Raw genomic sequence first — 16245 nt, forward strand, 5'->3', positions numbered from 1 at the left:
TGTAATCACCTCCAGAACAGCAATTTAAGATAGCTTATTAACGAATAAAGGATCTGGCGATATAGCTACTGCCTAGTGGTAAGATCTAACCACCAGATCATACCAATAAAATGTTTCTCTAATCTTTTAAAAGTTATGGACTAGATTTTATAATAAATTTAGAAAATAAATCGAGTTATTTCATAAAATATATATTTTTATACATAAAAACTCTCTGGAAATTTGCTTTATTGTCATTTAACATGGATTATTCATCGATTCAGAATATTTCATTTTATAGAAGTGTGCCATAACTTTTATAAGAGTAGTGGATAAAATGAAATGATCGAAACGAGGTGAATCATAAAGAATACAATACGCATTGAGGGGATAACACTTTATTCCACCACAAGTTATGTGATATAAATCTAGTTCTTACTACCATAATGTGAGGTACGTACGTTGGTATAACCACAACACAAAAACAGCTGCTCTCATTATTCTAACAAGTAATCTACATAACAATTATACAACCACTTTTGTAGTTGTCGAAGACAATCACAGAGCACCAAGCAAACAGAAGCGCTCAAAACTACACCCTAAAAATAGCGGACAAACAGGGAATAACTTCGGGTCTAGCTCAAACTTTTTTTTGTTCCCCTTATCCCCTCTTGCATATCCCTTCTCCTGTCTTTTCTTCTCCTTCTTCTTCTTCTTCTTCTTCTACACTGTCTCAACAGGAAGATCACCATTTAGAAGATAAAAACAAAAATAAAATAACAGCACCTTGTATATAAAGATCACTACACCCATCACCCAATGCATGCATGAGCTGGAAGCAAGCCAAGCAGTTTTCACACTAAGTTGTTAATGGTTATGTATAATGAGACAGCATTATTACGAACAACAGACGTATTTTGAGAATAAATAGATGTGGATACCAAAAATGGAAAGCCAAATTGTCCTCACCAGGTTTTGTTTCCTTCTGCAATGACCGCAGGTAAACATTTACAATGCTATACATTATTACTGTTGTTTTACCATCACACTTTGCCTTGCGAATTGGCTACGTCATCACTGCTAAACGTACTATCATCAAAACTCGTGGGATTGTTTAAAAGTCCTGTCCATGAGCGTATTTATGAAGCCTTTCACAGTCAGATATATTTTAAATATATATGCGTGTATAGGTATACATACATATATATATAGCACATGCTTATGTCATGAAAATGTAACATAACTTCTCTCATTGATAACAATAACTACTTATACTGAAATGATGAAAAAAAAAATCAAACCAACATCACATTGATCAAAATGTTCACAATAACATGACTCTTTCTTTATTATTTTTCCACTGTCACAAACTGGTAAAAGACGGAAAGTGACGTATGTATTTCACGTACATTTGCACGCGAGATGAAATCTTTTAACGCGAAAAATAGTTTTCGTATAGAAAAAACAATGGCCTTATAAATACGAAAAAAACAAAAACGAAATTAACTCAAAAATTTCACGTGGATCAACTCAAAAATTTCACGTGGATCAGATAAAATTTCATCTCGCGCGAAGTGCTTTTTTTGTTGTACATTGCACATTGTTAAACAAGAAAAAATCTATCAAAACACGTGGATCAGGAAATAAAATCAAAACTTGTCACGTGCGCATGCATTTCTTGTAGATTACAAATTTTTTTTTGTTGAATTTTTTTAAAACATAGAATATTTTATACAAAAACACACAAGGTGGCATGTGTAATCCGCTCGAAATAGTAATCTCAGTTGGAGGCAGCGGCATTTTCACTTTAGCAAACTTAAAAAAAAAAAAAAAAGGCATTATGACATTGTCTGAACTTAAAAAAAATTATGCACGACAATTAAAGATGAGCCTATAAAAAATGAAAGTATCGCCATTTATTCTAAGAAGTCATCACAGCATAGTCAAAAAACAGAAGTGTTGAAAAATTTAAAACTTGCTCATAAAAACGGAAGACTATGTATTGCACACTGGTCTGAATCTTGACACAGTCTTCTTACTTTTAATATTGAAGTCAAAAAACTCCAGGATTGATTTTTTTTTTTTTTTCTTTTTTTTGCAGTTTTAGAATTGGAAGAATTTCTTCAGAATAACAAACGCAGTAGTAATAAACAGAATTACCGATGGGAACAACAAAAGTTAGACTTTGTATATATATATAAAAAGAAACGGAAAAAACGAATTCCCAAATAATGGGCTTTACATTTTTCGTGGTCTAACTACTAAATCTGTAGAACACGGAATATTAGAGGTATACACTTCAAAACATTTCATACACATGCTCAGATGTTAGGCCTAATCAAAGCTACCGAACTATGGTTAGGAGCTAGGTTATCTTCTTCCGCTACCCGCCCCTCCCACATGATCTCGATCACCGTCAAGTCCGTTGGCACTACTCGGCAGCGAAACTGCGTTTACGGCTGACTGTCTTCGTCGGCGGAGAAAGGCGCCAGGGACCGGGTGGCTGCCGTGGTTGCTGTGGCCGTGTCCTTCTCGGGGCTGGCCGAAGACGACCTGTCGTCGGAACGGTGGGAGTGTTGAGAGTCTTCGCTGTCTTTTGGCGGCGGCGGCTCCTTCTTCTCTTTTTCTTTCTCCTTTTTGGAATCTTTCTTCTTATCGTCGTCCTGTTCCTTCAATTTCGCCTCCATTCGGGCCTGTTCGTTGATTTCCTTCACTGCCCGAAGCTCTTTCTTTAGCTTCATGCGTCGGTTCTGGAACCAGATTTTTATCTGTCTTTCCGTCAGGCAAAGTGCGTGAGCGATCTCGATTCTCCGCCGGCGGGTCAAGTAGTGGTTGAAATGGAACTCCTTCTCCAACTCGAGTGTTTGGAACCGGGTGTAAGTCTGTCTTCCTCTACGACGAGGGCATCCATTTGGACCTGTTATAAGAAAAGACAAATATATTGAATTATAGGTTCGGTATAGCAGAAGGAAGCGAGTTATAAATAGTCAATCAATTACTGCCTAATTTTTTAAAAAAATTCTCCTTTTACTTTCCATCAAAAAAAATCCCCAAATTTTTTTTGGGGATTTTTCAATCTTCAATGTATAAGATTGAAATTTGAAGATTAAAAAATTATAAACTTTGAAGTTTATAATTTGAAGATTGAAAAATTGAAGATTAAAAATTATAAACTAGCAATATGCAATTTATCTATTCGTGTTTGAACTAAAATTAATAATTTAAACTTATTTTAAATAACTAGAATCTATATAAAATAATCGTACACTATATGAACACCTAATATAGTCTAAACAGTCGCTCGTTATGGAACAGTAACCATGAAGGGGTAAGGGACATCACTTTTTATATTACTTCGTACAACTTAGCCCCCCACCCCTCAAAAAAACATCTTTGCCTCCACAAAGAAAATATACTGTTGCCCACAGAGACATGATTTCTGAAACAGAAAGGTTATGTCAAGAATTTCTTAAACAAAAGAGGTTAAGGAAGTTACTTTGACATTTTCCATATGGAAGAAGAAGAAAACTGAATAGGTCAAGCGCACACGCTCATTGTCTAATGACCTGATGGAGTAAATGAACAAACTCACTTAAACGAAAGTGCATTCCCAACTGGCAACCTTCTGACAGTTCGAGGACGGATAATTGCGCAACCCTGTTTTAATATAAGCATCGTAATAAATTTTGCATTGCAAAACATCCTTAAAGATAATTTTAACCTTGCCTGGAAATACTAATCGGATTAAACCTCTCTGTGCAATGGAGTTTCCGAACTGATTTTCTTAACTAACTAACGGAACATCGAAAATTCTGAGGAGGGCTTTAATATCGAAGTTAGCACGAACTTTGGAGGATCATTACTTATTTATTTTTGTTCATTAATCAACATTGTTTCAATTTCAAGGTATCGGATCCGATTTTAGGATATAAACAAATTTATAAACAGCCTTTACTCAAAAATAAGGCATGATTTCAGTCAACTGGTTTATAGAAGCTTAGCCGATCTTCCTAATAAGATATTTTTCAAAATGATAGCAGAGATTATTTAAGTATAATGAAGTTAAAAATAGTTTGAGCTCGACAGCATCTGGTGGTATTCCAGTCGAAGAATGCGTGCTCAGAAGTATCACTATGAAGATTCATTATCCCAAATTAGGTCTATGTAGTCCAAGAATTTCAAAATCCATGAACACATAATAAAAATTTACCTCTAGACAAAGGAGTATCCAATCAGACTTCTGAAATATTATTAGCAGCCCAGTAAACCCAAATCAAACCACAGGCCGATCATAACACCTGGGTGACCAGGTGTTACTAAACCGCAATAGACAAATTCGATAATGAAATCATTTTTGACCTATTTCATAAAACATTCGCTCTATTCCAGCTAAAACTTTTTTTTCTGCTCCTCTAAAATTCTAACATAAGGTAACTCCAACAAATTTTGACCCTACATAACTCTGAAAAATTTTTGAAGCCAAAAAATTTTGGAAAAAATTTTGACCTACTGAAAAAATTTTTCAGTAGGTCAAAAAAATATATATACTGAAAAATACTACAAAAAATACTCTGAAAAAATTTTGACCTACTGTAACTCTGAACAAATTATGACTTTTCTGATAAATTCCTTCTAACTCTGATTAATTTTAGCCTAATATTGAAAAACATTTTGACCTAACTCTGATAAATGTTATTCGTATATTTCAACCAGTTTATGGAGACTATATACAGCAAATACAATCATAGGATGGAAAATATTCAGCATAAAATCAAAAGTAATGAACATTAAAACAAATATATTTCTTCAAATATTGCAACATATTCTTTGAAATATCTATAAGTTGAAGGAAAGGATGATGTGGAAAACAACCTGCTGAAAAAAATCTTGGAACTCAGAAAGACTTCAATAACTCAGTAACTATATCTTTATGGGAATTTCAGAGCCGTGTTTAGATCTTCAGAACACACCGGTGAGATTCTGTGATTCGTTAATACTAAAGAACTTTTGTGAGTGTCAACTTGTGGGTCATATCTTTGAAGTATCCAGTGTTGTGATGATGTCCCTAATATGCTATCCACTGAGTGCGCAAGAGAACATGCTACACCACTTGCGTCATTTCAAGCGCTAACAAAAAAGACAATTATCGTGTAACTTATCCCAAAAAATAAATCTTGTTGTTGTTTTTATACTTTTCACGCATTCCACGTTTTAAGATCAAGGTTTCAATAACTGTGATTATGAAAATCGCTGACTTGTCCACTTTTTCGTACGCCTAAAGAAACTTTATCTGTGTGGTAGTGGTTTGTGCGCGCGCCTGTGTTTCCCTTTATGCGATATCTGTTATAAATAAAACCCATTTGCTTGAAAAGTTTTGGGTTGAAAAATTACTAAAGAATAAGTTAAAGTTATGATATGAGAATGGAAGGGGAAATCGGAAGGGAAAAAGCGCCGAAAAATAGCCAGAGGGTTACTCGCGAAGTGTTAATATAGGTAGAAGTTATTGACTGTTGCAGCCAGCAGTTCAAGGAGTAGCAGCGTCTCCAAGAAAATCGTTATGCCCACTCTGGACTCTACAACAGGAACCAGTAGAAGGTGATAAGGAGAGCAAGATAGCAATTCTGAACTATAAGTTATTTTGAAGATTTTATTTCTTTTTATGCCGTAGGCTTTGAAGCTTTCCCATATGTTTCTTAATTTTAAGAATATTCAGAGCATTCGAAGACCAAAATTTCGGAAAATAATGACAGTAATCGCCCATAGAAGTAGTCGATTTTCAGAAGTTTGAAGATGCTTATTTGGAATTACAGAGAGAGAGAGAGAGAGAGAGAGGAAAGATTTAACTTTTTGGTTATTTTTAAGTTTCCAAATTGCCTCAAGTCTCGAGACGGTGAGCAGTCCTCGTATATAATTTACGCTATGTAGGCTTTTCACGTGACAGTTCCATTCCACTACTTCGCAAAGTGGAATTTGAATAAGTTGCTTTCATAAACAGGGAAGTGCCAATTAACATTTAAAGTACTGTTGTTGGATTTCTTCTGAAAAGTCTGGTCATAATACAATCTTGACTATACGTATAAATAAGTTTGTCATACTCGGCAAAGTCTAGTCATAATACAATATTTTAGCTACATGTATAAAGCACAAGTCCAAATTCTACAAATATTTTGACCAAATATTTGTAAGGTAACAGTAGTCAAAATTTCCCATTTTGACCAAACACTATGCTCTCCAGAATTATATAATATTTTGACTTAATGTGTGCAGAAATGAAAACAGTCAAAATTTCACAAAAAATTTGACTCAACTTCACAATTTCTCAAAACTCAATTTCACAAAAATTTGAATCAAAATTATAGAAATCCTTTGTTGTTCATATTTAAAATGTAGTATTGGTCAGTCGGCGATCCTAGGAGGGCATTTTTGTTGTATCTCACGGAAAAATTATTTATTTAATCCAGCTGACGGCAGAAGTCCTACTTCCAGGACAACATGATACTAGAGGAGGATTAAATAATCAGTTTTTAGATTGCCAATAAGCAAAAAATAATATAAGAATTGAAAGCAAAAAGGAAGGCCATTAAAGAGATTCTGGTAGTCCATGGTAGTGGGTGAAGTAGACTGTTGCCACGTGAGTAATTTTTAATATCTATAGTTAAATGATTTTTCAGAGGTTTCATATAATTGGAACTTGAAGGGATGTTTTTCTTAAGTACAACGAGCCATTATTGTCTAATGAAATACTAACAAACGACATGGGTACTTTTGAACTCTTCTTCTAGCCTTGGTTCCCAGTTATAATTTCGGGAAAGGTGGGGAGGGCTCACTTCTTGAATGACTACGTTTTATTTCTCTTTACTTTGAGTTCGTACATTAATGACGATTATGTTTTTGGCCAGATCTTCCTTAATTATGTGATTGTAACATTTTCAAAGAAAGCGTTCTATTTTGATGGACTAATTTTAATAGCAGTTCATGCGCCTCTTCCAGTTATGCAAGTAGAGTTCGCCAGAATTTAAGTTCACTTGAGACCGCACGAAAAGCCAACTTTGGTATAAATAGAGTCCATTTGTAAGAGTGAAAGATAAAATTGACACGGAACCTTTTTGTGTTCCGTGACTTTGGTTAATCCTATAACTGCAAACATTGGATAATGACAGGAGCTGTTGAATATAATAGGCATAACAAAGCCTACCAACATTACGTGGGTTAGCAAATTAGTAGACAGACATTAAAACAGGTTCATGAGGGATTCGTGTGCTTGACATCGAACATCAATAATAAAAGTTAGAGATTTACTCGCGTTGTGAATAATGATGTACGTTGGCCACATACATTATTATTCACATTAAGATTCCAACAAGATGTTCTTTTTCGCACGCTATTCATGACCTAACACTTATCCAGTCATAAATTTTTAGCTTTTAATAAAAAAGATATGTATTAAATGTGCCGGGATTGCAGAATAGGAGATCCAATAACAGTTTCAGGCATCTGCTTGTACTGTATACTCGAAAATATATTTTAAAAAGGCGGAAGTGTCAAAGATCATATTAGATTTTGATTTATTATGATTGTTTTGGTCTTTTAAGAGTGTATCAACGACTAATCATGTCCTAATGTTGTACCTGTTGGCCTATAACCTAGAGGGAAAACATCAGGGGATGTTTAAGAGACAGAGAAGTCTAAATATGAGCTCAGGGCCAGCATACTGAATTACAAAGCGAGAAAAATCAAACAAAGCGCAAGAAATATCTACGCTGTGGTGTCCTTATACTTACAAGGACACCATAGCGTAGATTAATTCAACGATATACGCGTACAAAAATTTAAGTTTTCTTCAAATTGTTGTTATTAATTAAAAATGAATTATTTCTATTCTGTCTCTCTCTCTCTAAATGTCAGTAACCGTAGCTTAATTGATAATTCTACTCCGTGGTTTCCCCGTAAGATTTTTTTTGTTTCTTTGGAATATTTTTTGTATAGTTTACATAAACATTTTGGACAGCCTAATTGGCTGTGAGGGATTAATAATGAAAAGCGATATCAGAGTAAGATGGGAGAAGATAGGCCTAATGATGATAAATCAAGAATACAGCAAACGAAGTTCGCTAATAGGTTGTTGTTAAAGAAAACTAAAAGACATACATCGCAAACTTTTGAGAAAGAAAAGACAAGCCCGAAAAGGCCAGGATTTAATAACCAATCACGTCATCAATATCCAATTCACGCGAATCCCTCATGAACCTGTTTTAATGTCTGCTTCTAATTCGCTAACCAACGTAAGTTTTTTGTTAGTAGGCTTTGTTATGCCTATTGTATTCCACAGCTCCTGTCATTGTTATAGGATTCGATTCATGTCATCAATAAAGCCATCATAGACACCTCCAAGTCCATCGCACAACCACCTAGCATCGACAGAAGCACCTCCATATGTATACCGCACATATCTCCAATCAGCTCTAAAATAGCCAAAGAAGCCAAGAAATTTGGGATCTTCACCTTTTATAAAAGTTCAGCCTCCATCAAACAGATCATAAAGCTACAGTCCAACTACCCAGACCTAGAGGTCCTATATAAGATAGAGTGTGGATGTGGTAGTATATATATAGGGGAATCATACAGACACTTACAGTGAAAAATATGGCAGAATTCAACAATCTGATACAACTCTCCACGCCTTCCATGTGGTGATACCTGGAATTTCCGTAACACAAGCATCCTGTCCACAGAAAGAAAGAAAAGACAATTATTTGTGTGTGTGTTGAAAAAAGCAAGGGGATTCCTGCTTTTTAAATATCGACAGATCCTGATGTAACATCTCCTGCATCACGATCTGTAATGATGGTTAATCGCTTTGTTGTGAGATGGATAAGACCCGATCGGGTTATGACTTCATATTGGAACAATCTGAAACGTGGAATATGCGTTATCTTTCAATTATTATTAAAATCCAGGAGGAAATAAGTAAAGTATATTACAAAAACGTTGACTGTATACTTCGTTCTAGATGTGTTGCTATTTGCTGATTTTATTAAATCACATAAGATCTGTGAAGTACGTGTTTCTATTTGTTTGTTTGTTCCATTTAAATTTTTATTAAAAATCCGGATGAAATTAAAAAAATTATTACAAAACGTGAGGACTACTTTGTGAGGTATGTGCAGTGAAGTGAAAACAATTACCTTTATACATTATTGATAATCCGATAAGAAGCTGACAATGCCAGCTTCTTATCGGATATCTGAAATCAAAAGTCTACCAAAAAACAAGGCGTACTCAGAATTTATGCCGATACTTTGAACAGGAAATCTCCAATATTTCTATTGAAACTTCGTGAAAAACATATTAGTGAGGTTTAAGACACGTTGTAAATGCATACAAGAAAATGGTTGACACTTGTATGCCATTAATTACAAGATCTATATCTTCAAACAGACTCATTATGGTGTAATAAATCTCCCGAGACTTCAATTTAGTAATAATCAAATGTTCTACAGAAAGACATGTTAAAGGAAGGTGTACGAAGCATTTTTTGGTTGCCCTTGTATATATTTATTATTGTTATCAAAAAATATATAATAGTCATGTCAATTACGCTGGTGGTGTTGTGCACTAACGTCTTACAATTTTTAATTTTTTTTTCTTTTTGCAGGTCAAAATTCATGGAAAAGTCAAAAAACTAGAACTTATTTCCACTGTATGAAGAGATGAAAGAAACAAATGTACATGCTGGAACTCCATGCTAAAGAACTCTTTTTTTGTGTGTTGAATGAATTTATATCATTCATAACATTCAGTTGATAACCAGGTAATATCGAATGTAGTAGACATTGTACAACAAAAGATTTTTAAAATTTTAAAGATTGTGCATACCAAGAACGATAAAGACACTTCAATCCATTTGAAAAATAATAAACTCGTATATGATTGTCTAAATGAGTACTCTTGTTTCACAGACGTCTTTCTAGTTGTGTTTATTATTTTTAATTCGTCAATTATTTGAAGACTCATTGGAGGAAAGAACTCAGAATACAACGTCATGATAAATCCTATTAATTAAGTTATAAAAGACAACACGTCATTTATAATTAATCAGCTGCCTGTGACTTATTTCATGGAAATGATATGTATGAAGAATCTTTTATTTTTGGCCAAAAGTTCTTTTAAAAAAAGGAGCCCTGGTACATTCCTTTTCCACCTAGAACATGCCTCAATGTTTTCTCTAACAGAAAAAATTAATCTTCAATCGTTGTCTTCAGCTCAGGAATGGTTCCTGAATTCTTCTGTAGTGCTCAGTCTTTGAGATAAAATCTTTGAGATCACATGGGTTTAAATCAAGTGACATTGGAACCACGGCAGTCCTTCGTCGTACATTTTAGGGTTAAAAACCACCCTTTGTCATAAACTTCATCCAGGAACTCCAGGACAACCCCCTGCAGTATCTAAGGACGTTTCTAACCAATTCTCAAAATGTTTAGTTTGAATATTTTGAACCACTGATAGATGACCAAATGGAATTTCCCAAATGGATGCTCCTGTATAAACATGAACCATGAACGCATTCATTAAGGAACAATTTGAAGCAGGCTGAATCGATATAACTGATATTTATGATGATTATAGATAGAAATAATATAAAAATCTTTAAAAAATCCACTAACAAGAAAATTTATTTATTTATTATTTATTATAATGTTCATTTTAATACGAATGAGTTGTTGTTTTATTCTGAATTACCGCAAGGAGGCAACCTACGTTATGAGACCTCACGATATGCCTATAAATCGCACATGTTCCAAGGTTGGTTTGTGGTATACAACGAAAAACTTGCATTTCCACCTAAGACCGGGTAATTCACCTCCGAATAAACACCTCATTAATATTTTTAAACAAAACATAAATAATATGCACTTGGTACATTGTATAACAAATCACCAACAAAGAAACAGGTTCAAAAGACTCAAACAAAGAAGAACGCATGGCTGAGCGTTTAAATTTGACGGCAAATATCACGTTCTGAGCCATTGTTGCACGGACAGAGTGATGCCGAATAGCATTCACGCGTTTAACAATAAGGGACAATAGAGTAGGGCAGTGGAAGAGTGAAACAGACATCAATGGAAATGCCTGCTTGTTTCGAAAGCTGGATGATAGACGAAGATCCCAGTAAAACGGGTTAAGAGCCATCAAATGCTCCAGCACGCTTGCTGACAAGCCATCAACACAGCAAAGGTCGACATTTCTGCTACCGTACCTAGTACTTTTAGTGACCCTAGGGTAAGAATAATATCTCCCAGTGGACTTCGGTAGTCTTTTGACTATTCGTTTTTTTCTTTTGCAGTCGTCTTCGATATTGTTCTCTGTAACTGGAAGAATTATCTTGAGAAACAGAGCCGATTCGCTGCTTCACTATCGATTCGTTTTCTGCAGTTCCCCTTTTTACACCGGCCTGGTTTTACATAGAAAACAGCGGGCGAGATTATTTTTCATTTTAGACATGAGTAGAGCAGATCTCGTGCAACAGTGTTGCTATCAGGAAGAAATACCTCGTTGCCTGAAAGGAAAGATCGTATGCCACATTTTATTTTCAGCGAAAATTATCATCTGCATGTTTCCTTTATAAAGTAGTATTCATCGGATAATAAATAGGAATCAGTCCAGGCCTTTTTGGCCAATTATTTTCACTCCTGTCCTATTTATGAGGTGCCATGCAGTTCTTTATTAATAACAGGATATAGGTCCCCTATTTTAAACAAACGATTCTAGGCCTATTTATGATTAATTAATGACATGATACGTTCTATTTTAGAAACATCGGAAGCGGATAACTCTTATGATTATCAGGATAATAGGATTTCAGATCATCTCAGTCGCTTATCTATTTTTACTCCTAATTTTACGAAACAACGTCCTCTATGAATAGCAGGATAAAAGTCTTATTATAAACAACGAAGTCGTCCTTTATCAATAGCAGGATTTAAAAAAAAAAAAAAAAAGATTTTTTTAAGGAATAGCAAAAGCTGTCCTTTTCGGCCAATTATTTTCACTTCTGTCCTCTTTATAAGGGACATGTGATATTTTATTAATAACAGGATATAGGTCCTATTTTAAACAAATCATTTTATGCTTACTCATGACTTATTAATGATCTGACACCTTCTATTTTAGGAACAGCGGAAAAGGACAACCTTTATGAATAGCAGAATAAATGTCCTTTTTTAATGAACTATTTCTGTCCTATTTATAAGGAGCCATGCGATGCCTTATTAATAACAGGATATAGGTCCTATTTTAAACAAACGATTCTAAACCTGCTCATGACTTATTAATGACCTGACACTTTCTATTTAGGAACAACGGAAACGGACAACCTTTATGAATAGCAGGATAAAAGTCCTATTTTTAAGGAACTATTTCTGTCTTACTTATAAGGTGCCATACGATGCCTTATTAATAACGATTCTAAGCCTACTCATAACTGACACATTCTATTTTAAGAACAACGAAACGGACAACCTTTATGAGTAGCAAGATGAAAGTCCTATTTTAAAGAACTACGAAGTCGTCCTTTACGGATCACAGGATTAAAAGTCCTACATTAGGAAACAACGGGGCATCGTTTTTGAATAGTAGGATAAAAGGGTTTTTTGAGAAACAGCACGAAACGACATATTCTGTTAATGGCAGGATACATAATTTTGACAAGACATGATGAAATCCTCCCAGCTATTAATAACAGGACACATTTTTGATAATAAACAATACGAAACTTAGTATAGCCCTCCTCAATTATTCTACAAGTATATTACTGATGATCACATAAACCAGTACCGTATATAATATAAATTATATGAATATATTTATATATATTAATAACAAAACATTTTATCTATTATGAGTCCTTACAAATGGCATGCGTAGAGCTAACAAATTTTTGCCAGTTACATTCATAGGCCTATCCAGAGGATGGTGGATCCTTACACAATGGTTTCATTAATTAAGGTCACGCTGTACACATAAATGCGGCCCACAAACCCTTCTGAATCTCCAAGCTTAAAAGTCATGCAATATTAGAATCTAACGGTCATGATATTTGTCTGGGACTATGATGGTAAGGAATGGAATGGAAATTTTAAATCGCTCAGAATGCACGAGTCGGTGAAAATGCATGGAGAGAAAGAGGGAAAAATTTAATAAAACAAAGAAATTAGCGAGAGAGAAGAAGGGGGGAAAAAACGACAAAAACTACGGTAGTCTAGGTGCGCGAGACGTAATGATATTAGGCGAAATGGAAATAGTAATCCGGAACTGAGTCCACAAAGGCCGAATCAAAGTTACTTCGCAGATTAAGAAACAAGTGGAAAATTACCTTTTACCTTTTAGCTTTACTACTTCTTGCATTTCTGAAAGACAGCGAAACGCGCGCAGCTAAATACTGACGGAACTCTCGTATATGTGATTACTTGACACAAAAACACTAAAGAAAATGTGTACTGCAGATGGAAATAAAGAAATAGGTGGGGAGGCTTTACAACTACACGTGCTGAATGTAAAATTTCATCCTCGTAGCCTTGATGGCCCATCCCTCTTACACTGAGTGCGAAGTCTATTTGATTAGGACGTGGCTTTGGAGTTCAATCAATACTTAATTTACTCTTTTTGGAGTGTGTGTGTCTGTGCGTCTTAGTTGGAATCGATCCTTGCAATGGTCTTGCAGCGACTTCATATTTTTTTCGCTGCATGTGTCAGAATCGTGAAATCCCAAAGCGCACGGCTGCGAGGGAAAATGTGAAAAAAGGTGGAAAGGTCATTTGAAACTTTCGAAACAACAAAAAAGAAGTAAATAACACATACCATATCCTGGAATTGCGTTTAGAGCTCTAGGAACAGGCCTAAGCCCAACTGTTAGGACTTATCCTGCTATTCGTTTACAATTCGTCTACAATTCCGAAAAATCCGTCTAGTTCTTGGGTAAATATTTTAGTGGAAAAATAATTATTAAGAATGATTATCACTTCAACTGAAGATGGGTTATTACTCTTTCAACGTGTGTTCGGCTAAAACATCAATCACAAAACTCGATCAAGCGATACAGATTACTTCGAATAAAAGTTATAAAAATATTGATTTGAAATTTTAGTCTGTTAGATTTAAAAAGAATACTGAATATAAAAGGAGAAAGACAAATAACAAGTGAACAAAACATATCAATTAGAAAAGAAAAAAAAAACGATTACAGTAATACTGGAGCTTTTCCATTTTTTTCGATTGTAGTACTTCCATTTTTTTAAAATTGTAGTACCTCTATTTTTTTGAATTTTTGTATTTCCTTTTTTTTAGTAGTTAACAATTAACATATTTTGTCAACATTCCAAAGAAATGTTAATATTTCTAACGCTTATTAGAACGTCTTGCTAAATCTTAATATTACTAACGCTTATTAGAAAGCTTTGTTGAGAAACGGTAATATTTCTAAAGCTTATTAGAAAGCGTTGTTAAGAAATGTTAATATTCTAGCGCTTATTAGAAAGCTTTGTTAAGAAATGTTAATATTTCTAACGCTTATTAGAAAGCGTTGTTAAGAAACGTTAATATTTCTATAGAAAGCTTTGTTAAGAAACTTTAATATTTCTATAGAAAGCTTTATTAAAAAACGCTATTTCTAAAGCTTATTAGAAAGCTTTGTTAAGAAATGCTAATATTTCTAACGCTTATTAGAAACTTTGTTAAGAAATGTTAACATTTCTAAAGCTTATTAGAAAGCTCTGTTAAGAAATATTAATATTTCTAACGCTTATTAGAAAGCTCTGTTAAGAAATATTAATATTTCTAACGCTTATTAGAAAGCTTTGTTAAGAAATGTTAATATTTTTAACGCTTATTAGAAAGCTCTGTTAAGAAAGCTTTGTTAAGAAACGTTAATATTTCTAAAGCTTGTTAGAAATATTTCTATAGAAAGCTTTGTTGAGAAAGGCTAATATTTCTAAAGCTTATTAGAAAGCTTTGTTAAGAAACGCTATTTCTAAAGCTTATTAGAAAGCTTTATTAAGAAATGCTAATATTTCTAACGCTTATTACTTTGTTAAAAAATGTTAAATATTAACAAAGCTTTGTTAAGAAATGTTAATATTTCTAACGCATATTAGAAAGCTTTGTAAAACTTTGTTAAGAAATGTTATATATTTCTAATGCTTATTAGATAGCTTTGTTAAGAGTTGTTAATATATCCAGCGATTATTAGCATTTCTTTTGCAAACTTAAATTTCTTTAGAATTTTAACAGAGCTGATAGGCAAAAGAGAAAAATAGATTGCAGTTATAACGTTACTGCCAGTTCAGAAAACCGAGCACGCAACCTCGCTGAACTAATGCCATCGAGCAGCTCGCGCGCGCGTGCGTTCGCTCTCGATCGATAGTACACTCATCTCTTCCGCCTCTCTCTCTCTCTCTCTCTCTCTCTCTCTCTTTCTCTCTCTCGTATGGCTGCTTGCGAGGTCAGTTCTCTGATTATTGGTAACTGGATTCGCCGTAACCACGGCAACTTTGATTTTTGGGATCGAATATCTTATATGTCGGACCATTACGAAAAATGTTAACAGAACATCCAGTTGACGTGAAGTTCATATTTTTTTTCTTTCTTTTGAATATCTGAGAAACAAGTAGGGGGATGGCGTCGAATATTCAATTATTAAAAGCGCCGACATTACAACTTCGCATCTTGGCAGTGGAGGAACCCTGCGGCTATTTATGAAGACAACTATGAAGAAATAATAACGGTTATGACTTAAGAAATCCTTATAAAAATTCAGGAGACGATAATTTTTACATTAGACATTTTTTATTATTATTATTATTAACAACGGAGCTTACCTTGTATTAAATGGCATTTTGGCACAATTTTGAAAAAAAAAAAAAAAATTAAGAAAAACCGGATTCAGTTAGAACTCTGACCATATCGAAGCGATCCGACATATAATTTTGTAAATAGCTGTAACAAATGGTGCGCCCATATTTTCAATTAATTGAATTAATCTTTCCAAAATTTTAAAATTAATCTTACATAATTGCCTTTTTTTATGTACCGCGCACATTAATTGTATTTGATAATCACTATCGAATTATATTTTTCTCGAAAAGAATAAATTAACGTAGGAAACAATAGAAAAACACAAAAAGCGGTTTAAAATACTAAAGGAATAATTCCCAATTTGTAGATTGATGAAAAACTTCCGCATAGTTCACAAGGATAGAAGCTGCATCTCGT

The 16245-nt window shown here is 34.1% G+C and overlaps 1 protein-coding gene across 1 annotated transcript in view; it reads right to left on the minus strand.

Moving 5' to 3' along the window:
* Positions 1-2432: 2432 nt before the first annotated feature.
* LOC150075100 (homeotic protein ultrabithorax-like) overlaps positions 2433-16245 on the minus strand; it is a 46235-nt gene continuing 32422 nt past the window's right edge. Inside the window, exon 3 of the mRNA XM_090388366.1 lies at positions 2433-2896. Within this exon, the coding sequence (XP_090244492.1) occupies positions 2433-2896 (464 nt within the window). The remainder of the gene's footprint in view (positions 2897-16245) is intronic.

The sequence above is a fragment of the Mastigoproctus giganteus genome, chromosome 14, assembly GCF_048544385.1.
Source record: "Mastigoproctus giganteus isolate SK-2022 chromosome 14, ASM4854438v1, whole genome shotgun sequence".
NCBI classification, from domain to species: domain Eukaryota; kingdom Metazoa; phylum Arthropoda; class Arachnida; order Uropygi; family Thelyphonidae; genus Mastigoproctus; species Mastigoproctus giganteus.